Here is a 20159-nt window from a genome sequence, read left to right as displayed (position 1 = left end):
AAAAGTATCCAAAACCATCTCAACAGTACCACCGGATGTAACTGGTGCCTCTCTAACAGGAACTGTTCGGGAAAGTGACGAAGTTATACGCAAGTGTCGCTCCACCCTCCTAAACCTATTTGCGACTGGTTGTCATCTGTGTGGAAATTTTTTGCGGTATAGGCACTGTGCTTCCTGTGCATTCCATCTTGCTTCACCATACATGAGGAGCATGCGAACACATCTGTTGAATATATAGCAAAGAAATGACCAGCACTGCTAGCCTACACCAAGTGTGAGACCAGTACACACTGAACATGCATGCTGCATGCTATTGGTTGAATGTGGCATGAGTGGTCTTGTATTTGATCCTCAAAACTTAAAATGTGAATAAGACTATTTGGCCCTCGTGGAATTCGAACCCATTTACCAATGCTACGTGTGTCAGCACATCTGTGCTTAGTCCATGGCACCATGGTAACACTTCCCACGCATTCCATAGAAAGCGTACTGGATGTCCATATACTTTCGCTTCTCTAATTCACCCACATTTTCTATCAGTAAACTCTTGTTTTTTGCATTAATTTCATATTCCACCAACTGTGTGGTGTGTGGTCAGTGGATGTTAATGTACCCAGTACGGTGATAAGTACACCTAATCCATTACTTGATATTGGCAAACAATTCTTGTTCAGTAGCTCTGGGTTATCACATTCATTCAGGAGTAATATTAAGCCATAATACATGGCAGGAAGCAATGGGAGGTCAAAGAACATTACACTCCACGCCGTCCACCCTGTGACACGTCAGGAGGGTCCGATGTTGGATGTCTTTATTTCTTTGCAAACACTGCATACTATTTGTTGAATGCTGCAAGATTGGCCTTGTGTTTAATCCTTGAAGCTCATGATATGAATAAAATTATTCGGTCACAGTGAGTTTCGAACCCACCACCCAAATACAGATGTGGTACCATCTCCGTACTTAGTCCATTACACCATGGTGACTTCTGCCTCGGAGATTATCAGAAAGCATACTTGGTGTAACACTATTTTCCACTTCACAAACTCGCATATATTTTCTATCAGTATGCCATCGCTTTTAGCATTAATTTCATATCCAATCAAAAGCTTATAATTGGCACGTACTTTTTACATAACCGTACGACAGTATGAGACATTGTGTAAATATCTGTGGCATACATGTTTTTGCAAGAGTCTTGCTGTGATGACACAGGAAGTACTTTAAAGACTTGGAATACGGCAAAGGAGAATCGACCATCACACCACTGATGTTCACTGAGATGCCAAACAACAGAAAAGTCAGACACAGCGGACTCAACCGTTATTACAAAAAATATGGGTTAAATATTAAACCAGAAAACATACCCAGGGTAAGATGTAAATGAAAGAGAGCAATTCTGTACTGCAATTCATACACTGAATGACTGTAGAAAAAAAAAACACCAACACAACTGTAGATCAGAAAGGTCTATGTGATTTAATCTGATCGGCACTACCGTTTCTTCTTCTTCTTCATTTAGGCCTACGATGGACCACGTGGTTCTTAACTCTGGTGAGCTCTTTTCTTCCTCTTAGCCCAGTATTCCTTCATTCTAGCGCTATGGATGTCTTTTCTTTCTTGAGTCCATTTCACTCCTACTCCCGGACGCAGTGATTTAGTTGTTAGTGACTGGAGAGAGTCAGATGTCTTGACTAACTTTCTGAATTTATCTCGGTTGTAAATGTCAATGTGATCAATGTTTAGGTATTGTAGGTCCTTCCGCACTAAATTCGTCCATTTGGCATTTGTTGCTTTCCCTCTAGATACAGTATTGAAGATTCTTAAAGTGAGTCTCTGGCTGTCCATCCTGACTACGTGACCATAGAAGATTAGTCTTCTCTTCCTCATAGCTGTTGTAATGCTCTCTATTTTACTGTACAGTTCCTTGTTGTGCCTGATTCTGTAGCCATCTCCTTCTTTAATGGGACCCATAATCCTTCTGAGGATCTTTCGCTCTTTCAGTTCTAGTTTTCTGAGTTGTCCTTTCCGGGTCATGTTTAGGCATTCTGAAGTGTACAGTACAGATGGTCTTACTACGGTGTTGTAGTGTCTAAGTTTAAGATTCAAGGAGAGGGATTTAGACTTGTATATGTTCTTACAAAGATGATAAGCTCTTTCTAATTTAGTGCATCTACTCTTCATTGCAAGATCCTCATTAACATTTGGGGTTATCCACTCTCCAAGATATTTGAATGAGTTGGCCTTGTGTATTATTTTGTCCCCCAAAGAAATGAAGTTGGGTGCTTCTCTGATGTTGGTCAGAAATTCTGTTTTAGTGACAGTGATCTTTAGCCCTGCTTTAGCTGCTATGCGTTCTAGGGAGGATAGCTGGTACGTAGCTTCTTCCATACTTGAAGCTAAGAGTGTGAGGTCATCTGCGAAGGCTAAGAAAGTAATTGTTAACTTGCCTTTTTTGTAGCCGATTTTTAATCCAGAGTTGTCAGCTAAGTGTGTTCGTCCATTCCCCAATGACCTTCTCCAGCAGACAGTTAAACAGGATTGGGGACAAACCATCTCCCTGTCTAACACCTGTTTTGATCTCGAAGCTTTTTGATAATACCCCTCTGAATTTGACTTTGGACATGGTGTTCGTTAGAGTAGCCTTCACAAGATTCAAAGTCTTCTTATCCAGTCCCATTTCAGTCAACGTCTCAAAGAGGGACTGTCTGTCTACCGAGTCGTAAGCCTTCTGGAAGTCAACGAAAATTACTACATAGGGTGAGGTGCTGAGGTTTTTGTAGGTAAAGATAGTTTTGAGGTTCAGAATCTGCTCTGTGCATGATCTTGACTTCCTAAATCCAGCTTGGTACTCTCCTATGCAGGAATCTACTTGTGCCTCCACTCTTTTAAGCAATGCTTTGGAGAAGATTTTGTACGTCACTGATAGGAGAGAGACCCCTCTATAGTTGTTAGGGTCTAACTTGTCTCCTTTCTTGTGCAGCGGGTGGATGATAGCTGAAGTCCAATCTCTTGGTAGTGTTTCTGTTGTCCAGATGTCAGTTATGATGCTATGGATACTGTCAATTGACTCTTCATCTGCATGTTTCCATAATTCTGCAATGATGCCATCTTCACCTGCTGCTCTGTTAGATTTCAGTTCAGAGATGATCTATTTGATTTCTTCTTTGGTAGGAGGAAGGGAGTCAGGGTTAATAACATTCTTAGGTTCAAAATGTAGTTTTTCCTGCGGTTCTTCTGCATTGAGGAGGCCATCAAAATATTTTGCAAGGGCTGTAGTACAATCTTCATTGTTCATTTTCAGTTCTCCGCCTGGTCCTCGAAGGTGGAGTGTAGGGGCTGAGTAAGCGTTTGTCTGAGATTTTAGAGTTTTGTACAAGTTACTGGTGTTGTTCCTTTGAAAGTCTTTCTCTGCCTGATCTATGATGTCGTCGTTATATTGCCTCTTAGCATTTCTAATGGTCTTGGCCGTGTTCTTTCTAACTGTTAGGAAGGCTGTATGATTTTCCGTGTTTTTGTTGCAGTTCCATTTCACCCATGCCTGTCTTCTCTCCTCTATTGCCTTATCACATGTTGGTGTCCACCATGGGTGTTTACTCCTTCTGGTTGCTAGGATGGTTTCTGTTGCTGCATCTATCAGTGCCTTCTGTAGGTTAGGCCAATCTGTTTTATTCTGATTATTGCTTAGTACCTTAGTAAAGTTGTTGTTCTCTTTCAGCTGGGCTGAATTAAATTTTGGGATTCTGGACCTGGTGTAATTGTTACCTCTGTACTTCGTGAGTGGAATGAAATTTGCTTTGACCAAAGATAGGTTGTGGTCTGAATCAATATTGGCACCTCTCAATACCTTGACGTTCATTATTTCCTTGCTATTCCTTCTACTGATGGCAACGTGATCTAACTGGTACTCTCCTAGCAAGGGATTGGGACATCTCCAGGTCTTGGCTTTTCTGGGGAGGTGTCTGAATGCTGTAGATTTAAGAACAAGGTTGTGATTTTTACACAGATTGATCAGCCTCTCACCATTACAATTGGTTCTCTTGGTTCTCTGGCACTACCATTTATTAACTCTTTCCCGCGGATTGCGTAGTAAAGCGTACTGGAGTCGCACATTGTCTCCCGCGGGTTGCGTAGTAAAGCGTACTCGACTTTCAAACCGACTTCCTCTGCCATCTGTCTGATAAACATATAACTTTTTGGAACCAGTGAATTCCCTGCGCTTCCTAGATACCACTGGCATGCACGGAAACCTATAATAAAGTGTTCTTTTATACGTTTTCTTAGATAGAACAGACAGCTGACTGAATGTAAACACATTGCAGCAACATGGCTGCTCATAACGAGTTGAATGCGGAGGATATTTGTTACAAATTAGATCAATATGTTGACAAATGCAATGGTAGTGAGTTTGAAGTTGTAGGTATGATAATAAAAATGGTATGGGAAGCATTTGGGACAGGATATGAATCTGAGAGAAATCGAAATATGGCTCAGAACAGGAAATGTTCATTCAGGTACCGTCTCCGTTTAAAATATTAGGCCTACTTGTAAAAACATAATTATCAGTTTTAATTCTTCAGTTAATTCTGTTTCGGACTTTGAGCCTCTACTTAATTACATAATAGCCTATTCCAACTAATGTCAATTTATCTTCCAATCCCATTCAGTCAAAAATTGTTTATAGTTTGTATGTCCGAGAGGAAGCACGATTTGCTATCTAAATATCTTCATCCGACTGATCCTGAAAATGAAATAAATTGGGAGATTTAGGGTGAATTCCTGCGTTCTCTGCATTATCAAGAAAATACGAGCCCCATCATGTCCAGTAATTTAGACTGACTTCAAGAACAAGCAATTTAACATTATGCACAATATTGGATGCTTCCTGATGTATCATTCTGAACGGGGGGGGGTTTTGCGTGTAATTAGGTTATCTCATTGTATCATTTTAGAATAATTATAGTGTATTTTACATTGTTACAAAATTTGAAACTGATATCTTAAGTGGTTTTTACAGAATAAATTATTTAGTGAAGGTACTCCACAACTATACCTTTCAAGCAAATTATTACCCTAGGTTTCGCCCGACAGTGAGTCAAAGATATTCCGTGGGAAAGGGTTAATGTTTGCAGAGGAAGTGCAGTCTTAAGGTCCACGTAAATGGCACACAACCCTAGCAAATTATACAATGAAGGATCAACAACCATAAGCTGTGAGAGCATCACCTGGGGAAAGGGGTTAGTGTAACATCACCATCTAAAAGGGAAAATTTCCGAAAAGGGTTCAACACCCACAAGTTCTTATCTTTCTACACTGGTGAGCAACTGAATAAGAGATACCAGGCAAGTAGAGTGTAGTGCCCCCTTTCACCCTGATGATGGCAGTGAAGTGGTGTGACATGGATACCACAATGTATCGAAGATATTAAGAAGCCATACTGATCCATGACCTCAACGCAACCTCCTATAATGCATAGATCAAACCAGGTCCAGGACAAGTAGATCCCTCCTGATAGCATCTCAGGATTTGAGGTCAGGTGATCTTCGGGACTAGGCTGGCATCCTCATGACTGTGGAGTGTTCAGTGAACCAATCTGCCACAATTCGGGAGCGATGTGCCAGTGCTTTGTCTTGCTATAGGAAAAGGTTTCCTGGAGGGTACTGGAGGAGAACAAATGGGTGGACATGATCAGACAGCAGGTTCCTGTAACATTCGCTGGTGAGGGATGTTTGCAGATAAACCACGGTCCAATTTTATCCCACATAAACAGTCCTTATCCACGGATACCATCACCACTGGTTCAGCTGTAACCTACTGGCAAGAGGAACCCTTTGCCTTATGTGCTGGGTGATGCTCCCTTGACTCATTTGAAAAGGCGACTTATTTCCATACTTTAAGTTCAAAGGCAGTGTTCCTTTGCGCATGTTAGTCATTGTGCCTCTGATGTGTGGTGAGCAGAGGTACCCCTTATTGCGAGGAGACAGTTCTGGATGGCATGGCTGTTTGCTCTTCATTGATGTCCAGCTAGTAATTTGCTAGTAATCTGCTGCACTCTAGGCCCATCTATCACCCCTCACCATCCGAATTAGCCAACAGTGACTGTCGTCATCAACACGTTGCAGTCGACCCTGGTCATTGCGGTATACCCCAAATCACTAATGCATCATTTTTGTCATGGTGGCCCGCTGAAAGCCCAGTGCCTATACGACTTTGGCTGCTATCAAATGCACAGAGATCTCTTGTGTCTTGCCGATCGTGAAGGCAACTGTTACTCACACGGCCAGTACGAGGTCTAACAACATTGCAGTAAATGTACTATGCCGTACTAACACATTTACTGAGCCGAACACAGTGCCATTTTGCCAAACCGGCAGCTATCTGTAATTCGATTGCTCATCAGTGTATGTATTACATTAATCATTTGCTTGTTCCTTTCATCACTTAAACCATATGAAAGCTAATTTCATCCTGCTCCAATGTCCAGGTGTTTAGTTGAATGCTTTGTAGGCTCTCAATATGTCTGAACACAGCTGTAAAGAGTCTGGTATTAAAATAAGCACCTCAGAGACAAAAATGACCCTACGTTAGTATGGAAGGGATGAAAATAAAACTAAGAGGCACTAAGCTGGAGCAATCAATCAAATCAATCATTACTGATCTGCATTTAGGGCAGTCGCCCAGGTGGCAGATTCCCTATCTGTTGCTTTCCTAGCCTTTTACTAAATGATTTCAAAGAAATTGGAAATTTATTGAACGTCTCCCTTGGTAAGTTATTCCAATCCCTAACTCCCCTTCCTATAAATGAATATTTGCCCCAGTTTGTCCTCTTGAATTCCAACTTTATCTTCATATTGTGATCTTTCCTACTTTTATAAACGCCATTCAAAATTATTCGTCTACTAATGTCATTCCACGCCAACTCTCCGCTGACAGCTAGGAACATACCACTTAGTCGAGCAGCTCTTCTTCTTTCTCTCAATTCTTCCCAACCCAAACATTGCAACATTTTTGTAACGCTACTCTTTTGTCGGAAATCACCCAGAACAAATCGAGCTGCTTTTCTTTGGATCTTTTCCAGTTCTTGAATCAGGTAATCCTGGTGAGGGTCCCATACACTAGAATCATACTCTAGTTGGGGTCTTACCAGAGACTTATATGCCCTCTCCTTTACATCCTTACTACAACCCCTAAACACCCTCATAACCATGTGCAGAGATCTGTACCCTTTATTTACAATCCCATTTATGTGATTACCCCAATGAAGATCTTTCCTTATATTAACACCTAGATACTTACAATGATCCCCAAAAGGAACTTTCACCCCATCAACGCAGTAATTAAAACTGAGAGGACTTTTCCTATTTGTGAAACTCACAACCTGACTTTTAACCCCGTTTATCATCATACCATTGCCTGCTGTCCATCTCACAACATTTTCGAGGTCACGCTGCAGTTGCTCACAATCTTGTAACTTATTTATCACTCTATAGAGAATAACATCATCCGCAAAAAGCCTTACCTCCGAATCCACTCTTTTACTCATATCATTTATATATATAAGAAAACATAAAGGTCCAATAATACTGCCTTGAGGAATTCCCCTCTTAATTATTACAGGGTCAGATAAAGCTTCACCTACCCTAATTCTCTGAGATCTATTTTCTAGAAATATAGCAACCCATTCAGTCACTCTTTTGTCTAGTCCAATTGCACTCATTTTTGCCAGTAGTCTCCCATGATCCACCCTATCAAATGCTTTAGACAGGTCAATTGCGATACAGTCCATTTGACCTCCAGAATCCAAGATATCTGCTATATCTTGCTGGAATCCTACAAGTTGAGCTTCAGTGGAATAACCTTTCCTAAAACCGAATTGCCTTCTATCGAACCAGTTATTTATTTCGCAAACATGTCTAATATAATCAGAAAGAATGCCTTCCCAAAGCTTACATACAATGCATGTCAAACTTACTGGCCTGTAATTTTCAGCTTTATGTCTATCACCCTTTCCTTTATACACAGGGGCTACTATAGCAACTCTCCATTCATCTGGTATAGCTCCTCCGACCAAACAATAATCAAATAAGTACTTCAGATATGGTACTATATCCCAACCCATTGTCTTTAGTATATCCCCAGAAATCTGATCAATTCCAGCTGCTTTTCTAGTTTTCAACTTTTGTATCTTATTGTAAATGTCATTGTTATCATATGTAAATTTTATTACTTCTTTGGCCTTAGTCTCCTCCTCTATCTCAACATTTTCCTTGTAACCAACAATCTTTACATACTGCTGACTGAATACTTCTGCCTTTTGAAGATCCTCACATACACACTTCCCTTGTTCATTAATTATTCCTGGAATGTCCTTCTTGGAACCTGTTTCTGCCTTAAAATACCTATACATACCCTTCCATTTTTCACTAAAATTCGTATGACTGCCAATTATGCTTGCCATCATGTTATCCTTAGCTGCCTTCTTTGCTAGATTCAATTTTCTAGTAAGTTCCTTCAATTTCTCCTTACTTCCACAGCCATTTCTAACTCTATTTCTTTCCAGTCTGCACCTCCTTCTTAGTCTCTTTATTTCTCTATTATAATAAAGTGGGTCTTTACCATTCCTTACCACCCTTAATGGTACAAACCTGTTTTCGCATTCCTCAACAATTTCTTTAAACCCTTCCCAGAGTCTGTTTACATTTTTGTTTACCGTTTTCCACCGATCATAATTACTTTTTACAAACTGCCTCATGCCTGCTTTATCAGCCATATGGTACTGCCTAACAGTCCTACTTTTAAGACCTTCCTTTCTATCACATTTATTTTTAACTACCACAAAAACAGCTTCATGATCACTAATACCATCTCTTACTTCAGTTTCCCTATAGAGCTCATCTGGTTTTATCAGCACGACATCCAGGATATTTTTCCCTCTGGTTGGTTCTATCACTTTCTGAATCAGCTGTCCTTCCCATATTAACTTATTTGCCATTTATTGGTCATGCTTCCTGTCGTTCGCATTTCCTTCCCAATTGACATCTGGCAAATTCAGATCTCCCACTACAATCACATTTCTTTCCATGTCGTTTCCCACATAGCTGACTATCCTATCAAATAATTCCGAATCCACGTCAGTGCTATCCTTTCCCGATCTGTACACTCCAAATATATCAAGTTGCCTATTATCCTTAGAAATGAGCCTTACACCTAGAATTTCATGTGTCTCATCTTTAACTTTTTCGTAGCTTACAAATTCTTCTTTCACCAGAATGAACACTCCCCCTCCCACCCTTCCTATCCTATCTCTACGATACACACTCCAGTGCCGTGAGAAAATTTCTGCATCCATTATATCATTTCTCAGCCATGATTCAACTCCTATTACAATATCTGGTAAATATATATCTATTAAATTACTTAATTCTATTCCTTTCCTTACAATACTTCTACAGTTCAACACTAACAATTTTATGTCATCCCTACTTGATTTCCAGTTCCCTGTTCCCTTATCACCGCTCCCTAGGCCATCCCGTTTCCCTGAATGTACCTCCCTATTACCCTTCCAAACAAATTTCCTAACTTATACGTACCACTGCGGTTTAAATGAAGGCCATCTGAGCGCAGATCCCTATCTCCTACCCACCCATTAGGATCTAGAAATTTCACTCCCAGTTTCCCACATACCCACTCCATAGTCTCATTTAAATCCCCAATCACCCTCCAGTCAGTATCCCTTCTACAGAGTATTCCACTAATAACAATCTCCGCTTTCTTAAACTTCACCCGTGCTGCATTTACCAGATCCCACACATCTCCAACTAGTTGGTACTTATATCAGCTTGCCTTACGTTGTTGGTACCAATGTGAAACACTATCACCTTCTCCTTCCCCTCCTCCCTCTCTTCTACTTTCCTCAACATCTGCCTCAACCTAATTCCTGGATAACACTCTACCCTGGTACCCTTTCCTCCACACACTTTCCCCACGTGTCTAACGATGGAATCCCCCATGACCAGAGCCTCAACCCTACCCACCTCATTTGATCCCCTCCCCTCATGGTCAGCCCTATCTTTCCTGATAGCTGCAGAAGCTACTTCATCCTCCCTTTTCTCCTTCCCGTGACCCTGTTCCACCTGTCTTTTCCTATCCTCTACTCTACGTTTTCCTTTCCTACCTTTTCCCTTCCTCCTACTTCCACACATCTCACCAACAGTTCCCTGTCCCTCATCTTCCCTCTGTTGTTCTACCTGGAGTGACTCGTACCGATTTCGCACAGACACCTGTCCTGAATTCTGATCCTGAATAGAGCAAGTGGATCATTTGAGGTTCTTCCCAGGAGAGCAACAGAATAAGAAAACCTAAGTCACTGAGATGTTAGCACAGTTAAGTCAACAGTATTCTAAAATAAATAAAGAATAAATAAATAAACAAATAAATATACATGCATAAATAAATAAATAAAAACAGTTTCATACAGTTACAGTGGACAAATGGTCATGTGTGTTCAGGATGACTTATTCACGAAGAGGAAGAAAGAGGCAAAGCAAGAACAACTGCTGGTTTAAATTGGTAGGAATAATGTCAGAAGTGAATGAAGGTGACTGTAGCTGTAAGAGGTAAAACTATTAGAAGGATACTTATATGAAAATGAAAACCTACAACCTGTTTTCCAGTCACTGACCGGGTCAGGGGTGGGATGAATGAAGCAGATATAGGCTGTTATTACAATGGGGTCGCCACTCCCAAGGTGATTTATTAATGAGTGATAAATGCTATGAAATGATAATGGAGAGTGTTGCTGGAATGAAAGATGACAGGGAAAACCGGAGTACCCGGAGAAAAACCTGTCCCGCCTCCGCTTTGTCCAGCACAAATTTGACATGGAGTCGCCGGGATTTGAACCATGGTATCCAGCGGTGAGAGGCCATCTGAGCCACGGAGGCTCTAAGGATACCTATAACGAAGAGCTAAAGCCTAACTTAGGAGTGAATGCATTTGATGAAATTTAAGATTGGCTTTAGAAAGTAGTTTCTCTTAAAGCAAATATTTCTAAATAAGGAGTTCATACAGGGGCTGCTGATCTCTATCTCAGATCCTCTTGACTTTCTATAAAGATGAAATGTTATTTTCACCACAATAGATTCCTGTTCAATTACCTCGCCCATCTAAACTATGGTGGAAATTGTTTCATGCACTCATTGGGGAAAAACACAAGGGACTTAATTCTTAATATAAATCTGCTTAAGAAGTAGAACTACACGACATAAACAGATAAGCAAAGATGAACTACAATACCAAAGCCAGGGTGTGAGAACAGAGTAGCAATGTCACTGTCTTCTCACCAAGATGGCAGCCATTTGAATTCTGGTCAATTCAATTGGGATTTTTTATATAATATGTCACGTCCCTGCGGTTTGGATTCCTCAGAAAACTGGGAGTTGGGGTATGATCACAATATCAATAGTTATGTAAAGCTACAAATTTGCTTGCTTGCTGTTGCTACAGGGTGGTTACACGCAGAAGTGTTATGAGGAACTCTGTGGTTGGCCTTCTCAAAGAGTAGGCCTACAGAATCTAATGATATGCATGCAGTACACATGGGAAGAAAAAAAAGATCACAGTCCTGAGGTGTGCTGAGGGAAATATTCGGCAATTATAAATATAACTGTAATTAAACAATGTACTATCATCAAAGTGGAATAATGTACACTTTATAAACCCTTCCAAAAAGCATTCCAGATATTTCTTAAATTATGCAAATTATGATCAATTGCTTCTCACCATGCACTGCTGTCCAGTCATTAATATCCTCTCCCTGAGGGAGCTGTACAACCGACCGTAAGTTGATGCCAGAGTTAAGAGATGCCTGAGCTTGTTTATGCAGAGAATATCGTAAAGTTCCAGGTTCAAATGACTTCTTAGGCCGAAATGTCTATAGGGAAGAACAAAAACTCAATTTCACCTTATTTGATATATAAAATACACTATTCCTATTTTGATATATAAAACCATAATTTATTAGAAATGTCAAAATGAAAAACTGTTAAACTTTAAGTACATTTGTAATTCAAACATGCTGAAATAAAGATGTTACATAGGCCTAAGTATAATAAAGTTTATAAATGTTATAATTTACTCTGCATAAAATACCAAATACCAGGGAGTCTTGTCAGGAATAAAAAATGATATAAGGTATTTGACATGGAATCAAATCTCTAAGATACAAACATCCATCAGTTTCTACGCTGATGAACAACATCCCTAGTCAACATGATAAGTTTCAAGTGTGATGGTACTTTTAGGAGAACTTCATTTTACAATACAATCGCATTCATTCCTTTCAGACTAACATTAACTTATTTCTACGTGTTTTACCCTCATAGGGACATCTTCAGCCACAGTTCACAAACAAAAATAGAACAAGGATATACATTAATGTACTTTAAAAGATAGTGGATGAGCCTTGTTAACTTGTCCTGTCCATGTGTCGATTAAAATATTAAACATAGTCACCTTAATGTGAATGCATCTTGAATTAAAATATACAAAGATTGGTCAAAAACACCACTGTAACTGCAGTTCGGCTTTTTGCAGTTGCTCACAATCTTTTAACCTATTTATTACTCTATACAGTATAACATAATCCGCAAAAGGTCTTATCTCTGATTTCACTTCTTTACTCATTGTCATGTTGAAGGCCTAAGTAGTTGTTTCATCACAACCTGAGACTTCTATTTTATTTCAGATAAAGTTCTTCGAGTTAACAAACAGATACTCACCATTCTATACGCTAAATTGCATTTTGCAGATATGGAAATTAAAAATGCAATGTTTTAGCAAATGATGATCCAGAAAGTTTAGTTTCATTAAACGAGGACTAGGATATAGCATCTGAGAGGGGAAGTAGTGATTGTGACACTGATATTGCTTGTGATAACTAGGCGGGAAAATATCAGCCGTAATTTTATCGATAGTGGGTTTGTGTGGGAAGACATGGGTATTTACAGAGGGCAAATGGCAGATTATGGGCCTCAGACTGCTGCACAGAATTGCTTAGATCCTGTGAAAATTCTTCAATTGATTTTTACTGTTGAGTTCATAAACATGATAGTAGACCCGAAAGATGTTCATGCTCATCATCACATGCAATGACACGGTATGGTATTTCCATTCTGACTGAGGGTAAATGAATGGGTACCAGTTGCTGTGGAGTCAATGTATTTTGGCAATGCTTATGTTAATGGGCACAGTACAAAAACATATACTGAGATTTTTTCTCAAATAAAAAAATGGTAAGCTACTCTGATTGGTTGTCATTTTCCTTGTTCGATTTGAAAGCATTACAAGATTCCTTCCCTGCATTGACCTTAGGTAATACCAGTAACTTGTGCTGTTTGTGTGTTTGTGTACTAATAAGAAACTGTGAATTTTTTTACAAGGTGCTTTACGTTGCACTGTCTTATGGCGACAATGGGATAGGAAAAGACTAGGAGTGGGAAGTAAGCGGCCTTGGCCTTAATTAACGAACAGCCCCAGCCTTTGCCTGGTATGAAAATTGTTGATGATGATGCTTGTTGTTTACAGGGGCCTAGGATCTAGGTCATCGGCCCCTAACGGCACGAAATGAGACGAAATGTAAGGACAATTAAAAATCCATAATCCTCCACTGACCAGAATTCAAAACGTGAGGATGATGAATGAATGGGCAGATATGAAGTTAAAACAATCAGTGGATCTGACCCGCAATGCCCCACATTCCCAGAAACTAGCGCTAAACAATAATATTACTGACCAAGGGATTGCTTCTAAAGCACAATACTGAATCGATGATGCTTGTAGTCTAAACGGGTCCAAAATCCAAGTCATCGGCCTCTCATAATGGTACATATCTCCAGGAAAGTAGAACCATGGTATTTGTCATGTTGCGGTACTAATCAAAAGTAGCGTAGACTCGTGGTATTCCACACATTATGGTCCTACAGTACTCACAGGTATTGTAATGCGCATATGTTACACAGACCTATGGTGTTTCGCACATTGTGTCGCTATTTACAGGCAACGCGAACCCATGGTGTTCTTCACATAAGAGGCCTAACCACAGGGACTCGCACTTTCCTATGGTGTTCCTCACATAGTGGGTACTAAACCCAGACAAGGCAGAACCATGGTGTCGCTCATATACTGGTACGAATCACAGAATCACAGATACTGTAAAATGCATCCTGAGTACACATTGTTGCTATTAATCACAAACCTATTACGTACCGAACATAGTGGTACGACGCGCAAGTACAAGTGACCCATGGTGTTCTCTGCGCGGTGGTACTAATTACAAGCAGTATCATGGTTCTAATTTGATCATGCCTTGGTTGCCCCTTTTAGTGACCTCTTAAGACGGGCAGGGGATACCGTGGGTGTATTCTTCATCTGCATCCCAAATGGGAAACCATGGAAAACCATCTTCAGGGCTGCCGACAGTGCAGTTCCAACCCATTATCTCCAGAATGCAAGCTCAGAGCTGCACGCTCCTAACCACATACCAACTCGCTCAGCAACAAACTGTGAAAAGTTTGGTAAAATTCATTGAAAAATTTGTCAGCTACACCCAATTAACTGCTTGGTGCTACACTCCTTCCGCAGCACAGAATAAATAGGTAGTGAATGTCCTCCCACAGTTAATAGTCCTGATTTTTTTCACATTCTCAGTAACACAATCCAAACGTTTCTTACAAGATGGATATGCTAATGTCTTTCTGGTTGTAAGGCATGAGCTGTGGAATTAACTTTTCTGTGAGAATTCATGTCACGATCCTGTGAAAATTATGAATTCCTGTACTATTTTCTGGACTTTCATACGAGGACCTGAACACATGACTTGAGCAATATGACTCAGCAGGCAACGTTTGGAACATCTTGAGCATGGATCATCAAGTGTTAACTACCAATTGTCCTTGAACTGTCAGAATTTTATTTTATTTATTTATTTATTTACTCTTATTTTATATTTACAATTGACTCTACATTGCACTGACACAGATAGGTCTTATGGCCACGATGGGATAGGAAAGAGCTAAGAGTAGGAAAGACGTGGCCGTGTCCTTAATTAAGGTAAAGCCCCAGCATTTGCCTGGTGTGAAAATGGGAAACCACGGAAAACCATCTCCAGTGGGGTTCAAACCCACTATCTCCCAAATACAAGTTCACAGCTGCACTCGCTCGGTTAGTATCATTCATGGTTCTACACAGCAACTGTATATCACTGGAAGCATGAATAGACCAATTTTTTAATTTTTCACTTTATGTAAATTCTAGTATCAATAGGTCGAAATGCACCTACTTCCACAAGAGCAAACATCCAGTATTGAAAGCAACTGTAGGGAAAAGAACATTTTATAGCAGTTTTAAGGGTGAACATGAAAAGGGCAAATTTTGCAGCCAAAAAAAAAAAAAAAAAAAAAAAATGCAAATATAAAAGTTTGAAGATTGGATGAACAATTCTGCTGATACTGAAGTGATGGCTAATAAGGAGTGCATTTGCCATAAAGATATCCGTTCGATCAAGTTTATGAAGGGAGAAAAGTGGCTTTATACTATCCATACAATTTCTGAGAACAGCAAGATGATAATTGCACAGCTATTGCCACAGAGAAGGTAAAGATTTCAAATATACAGGAGATGCTTCAAACAGCATACCTACGAGATACAACTTCCTTTACCTACAAAGAAATTCAAGGATCTAGAAAAGTTAAGCTCTACGCACATTTTCCCACCAATTTATTATATCAAGTACCAGCAGATGCTAAAATCTGTAGATGTCCAAGATACGTTGGAGGAAACTGATGAGGAAGATGAATATCCAGAGAAACTTTAAATCAATGTCTTTCTTTTCCTTTCCATTATCAAGCTGTCATTAGTGTACTTAAGTAGTGTAATAAAATAAATTAATAGTTGACTGCATGATTCAGTGATTCATACTCCATGTATAATTTCATCTCCATTCAATCATTCCTTGGACCGGGAACACATGTGTCAAAATAAAAAGGCAACAAGTTAAAGTAATAAAATAAGAAAGTTGAATATAACACACATGAACTTCAGATGCGGCCATCAAGGTGAGCGTAGAAGGTGAATAAGAGAAGGGCACTGTTAGTCGGGCAAAGTGTGAATACACCAAAGCTGAACATTTTTTATATCTGAGCGAGAAACAAAATGGTTCAGTCACACATAATCTTTACTAAACATTGAGAAAGTGATAAGACCAAACCACTTCAAGATTCAAGTGAGTGAATAATAAACAAAATAGTAGACTACATACAATCTCCACCATATCTCAAAAAATTGTAATTAATGAGTCAGTATGTTGTTTCAGTACTGGTTTCATATCCTATTAACTACCATGACAATTTTCAAAGATGGTGTCAGAATTTTATCCTACAAGAATTATTTTATATGCCAGTAAATCTACCAACACGAGGCTGGCAGATCTGAGCATCCTCACACACCACTGGATTGAACTGGGATCAAAGCCACCAACCTACAGTCTACAGTCTGAGCTACTCAACCTAGCTGCATCGGTATACCATTAGAGACTAAAGGGGTTAAAAACTAAGTTAGAAATTGAAACAGTGGATAAATATTGTACCACTTCTATGGTGTACTCAATGATAAAGGCAAAAGAAAAACAAAACACAAGAGGGTCAGTCACGTCAATTCATCTAGACCAAGGCACTTGCAATCAGACATAACATCAAACACCTCACTGAGTGGGTTCCCTTCAAATCTTTCTGAATTCTATGAAGTAATTAAACAGAAAACATTAATATGATAAAATAATGGAATTTGAAAGTCAAGAAGTGGGAAAAATTATTAATCTGATCAACGGATTGCCAAGAACTGTACTCTCTAATTTGAATTCATTATAAAGATTGTAAAAAATCCAAGCTGTAAATGATTATGGCACTTAATTTCTTTTTCTTCTGCATTTCTTGCATTTCATCAACATTAACTTTCCCTCAATAACTGTCACACCATAAAAAAAGCTGCCATGTTACCTGTGTTTCAGTTGGCTCCGGAACAAGGAGAGTCAGCTGCAGGTTACACATAAAAATTGGTGAGCAAGGCTGAATACTACATCTATGAATACCAGGGATGGTGCATGGTATTGTTGCAGGTTTGCACAACTCCCAATAATTTTTTTTTTTGGTTTTTTTTTTTGCTAGGGGCTTTACGTCGCGCCGACACAGATAGGTCTTATGGCGATGATGGGATAGGAAAGGCCTAGGAGTTGGAAGGAAGCGGCCGTGGCCTTAATTAAGGTACAGCCCCAGCATTTGCCTGGTGTGAAAATGGGAAACCACGGAAAACCATTTTCAATTTCACCCAATAATTTAAAGTAATAAAGTTCATGGTTGGGTTCCGTATTGAGTTAAGACTTAACTTATAATGAATACAAGATTTATTGCTCCACCTTCTCAATACTTAAAATCATTTAACATTTATCAAAACATTACAATATGATAGTGTCAGGTACTAGTTTCGGTCCATTTTTTGGACCATCATCAGCCTAGCCGAAATTACAAGCAAAAGACATAAACTAAATTAATATGGATGAACAAGAGGATGGATGGTAGTGGAATGACATACAAGTAAAAACCTTATACATAAGTTACAATAAATATAACCAAAATATGTTAAAATTAACAGGTGAATAAAATAATTGTGATGTCGCTTAAAATTTCTTGATGCCAAAGTCTTAGGTTGACGGTTGAACTCGTGTTGCACATTTAAATTCAAGTGAAGTCTTAATTTTCTGGAAAGTTCTGAGAGCAAGTTCCACGATGGCGCAGAGGGAATTGTCCAATATGACCAATATAGACTTGACGAATTGAGAAAGCTGGACTTGTTCTATGTAGCATAAACAAATCAAAACAAATCAAAACAAATCCCAATAATTTTGCACTTCATTTATCGTCTTTTCTTCTAATGTTTTAGTTTAATAAACCTAACATGTATTCGAAAACATGTTAAAATCAACCATCTTCGGTCGTTCGCTGTATTAATGCTTCGTAACGGACCAACAAACGCTGCTGGCTTCGAATCAAATTCAGGGGGTTTGCTTTCCTCCGGAAACTCCCTATCGAACAGTGCGGCGCAATGTACCTGAAATGGGACGAGCCTAAGCCTGCATAGCATCAGGTAGCTCGGTCTCAGGGAGTTGCACGAAACTAGCAAGTCCCATACTGAGAAACAATTCCATATGTTTCCGTTAGATTGTGCCACTCTGTGGAGATTACTTCATTCCTACTTTCTCTCCTCTCCCAAAGGTAATTCATTTCCATTTTTTAAATTTACAAATTTCATTTACGTTGCAATGATGGGATAGGAAAAGGCTAGGAGTTGGAAGGAAGCAACCGTGGTTTTAATTAAGGCACAGACACGGCCTTTGCCTGGTGTGAAAATGGGAAACCACAAAAAACCATCTTCAGGGCTTCCGATTGGTGTTCGAATCCACTATACGCTGAATGCAAGCTCACAGTTACGCAACCCTAACCGCACGGCCAACTTGCTGGGTGATTTCTTTTCCACGCCATACCAAACCACCCACAATATTACCAACATCTTGCTTCAATGAAAAAACAGGATAACAAATTTTCAATTCAAGTGAGGCAAAAGTAGCTGTGCCAGGCTGAGTGGCTCAGATGGTTGAGGCGCTGGCCTTCTGACCCCAACGTGGCAGGTTGAATCCTGGCTCTGTCCAGTGGTATTTGAATGTGCTCAAATATGTCAGCCTCGTGTCAGTAGATTTACTGGCATGTAAAAGAACTCCGGCACCTCAGCGTCTCCAAAAACCGTAAAAAGTCGTTAGTGGGACGTAAAGCCGACAACATTATTATTAAGAGTAACTGTAGTTACAGTGTATAATTAGCCTCTTATTTCCTGTAATTGCCAGATATATTACAGTTTTAGTAGGAATGTAGTTCATTACTTAACGATAATAGAGTTTGTTATTTCTATAAGCTATAAAAGTGTGACACTGAAAATGGTGGTGCAACACCCAGCTTCAGATACCACCAGCCGCCACTGATGAACATACTACTCAGCAATACTTGAAGGTAGCCAGTGAGAGGATGAAGGTTAACCATGACCAGCAGGTAAACTTAGCGGCCTTCCAGCATGGTCAAATTTTCACACAGAGACGTACAGGTACGAAAGGGATTCCCTAACTCAAAAAGTAAATAAAAAAGATGATGTTCTACGATCAGATTCATGCATCCTCTTGGACCCTCTCCCATCTTCTACCTGCCTGATAACAACGGTTCCTTTCATTTTCTAACCTCAAACAACTCTCTGTAAGTGGAAAACTAAGATATGTATCGGTCTGTACCTCTATCACCATCTAAAACGATTACATTCTCATTCTGACTTCAGTGTGATACTTCAGTTTTGTAAGCTCGTTAATGTGCATCTAGATTTCAAACTCGATTGTTACATAGCCTTCCGGTGGGGAAGTCACCGTAGGAAGGTAGAAACAATCAAAAAATTCTGCTATGCTTATGACACCATCATAGTACTTCAGAAGGAGAGAAGGTTTTCACATGAGACTTGAAGAAAGTTGACCAATATTACAGGCAATGGAGATCAGGTCCCAGGCCAACAAAAAAACAAGTTATAGCTTTCCAGCTTCATAACTGAGTATTAGAAGGGTACTAATTGAATTTTCATAACTTTTCAGGAGAGCAAGAAGAAAGTTTGTAAAATCTGTATGTCACACAATATATTCACAGAAGTGCTAGCTCTAACTTAAGACATGTATAGGCCTATATTTTATTGAACTCTGCAACTGGATTTCTTCTCAAGCAATATATTATTTGTGAAAAAAAAATATATATATATTATGCAGCTATAGGATTATATAGACACTACCTATATCAGATAGAAAAAAAATATTACACTTTGTAAAAGTCTGAACCTTTTCTCTTTTCATATGGTTCATATTGTCTTTATAGTGTTACTTTTAGCACACTGTATTGCTAATACCCACCATTATATATTTCTAGCAGTTAAACATCCCAAGCTCCCATTGATTCAATCTCTTCCCTTTGATCTTCATCCCTGATTGTGACTAATTCTTCGTGTTTTCCTGCTCTGTGAAGAAGTCA

At 39.4% G+C, this 20159-nt stretch overlaps 1 protein-coding gene across 1 annotated transcript in view; it reads right to left on the bottom strand.

Annotated features, from left to right (window-relative positions):
- The window catches only part of Mob3 (MOB kinase activator 3), a 121140-nt gene that overhangs the window by 80532 nt on the left and 20449 nt on the right, over nt 1-20159 (bottom strand). Inside the window, exon 2 of the mRNA XM_067139729.2 lies at nt 11782-11932. Coding sequence (XP_066995830.1) covers nt 11782-11932 — 151 coding nt within the window. The remainder of the gene's footprint in view (nt 1-11781; nt 11933-20159) is intronic.

This window comes from Anabrus simplex, chromosome 2, assembly GCF_040414725.1.
Source record: "Anabrus simplex isolate iqAnaSimp1 chromosome 2, ASM4041472v1, whole genome shotgun sequence".
NCBI lineage: Eukaryota > Metazoa > Arthropoda > Insecta > Orthoptera > Tettigoniidae > Anabrus > Anabrus simplex.
This window is presented reverse-complemented; position numbering and strand designations above follow the sequence as displayed.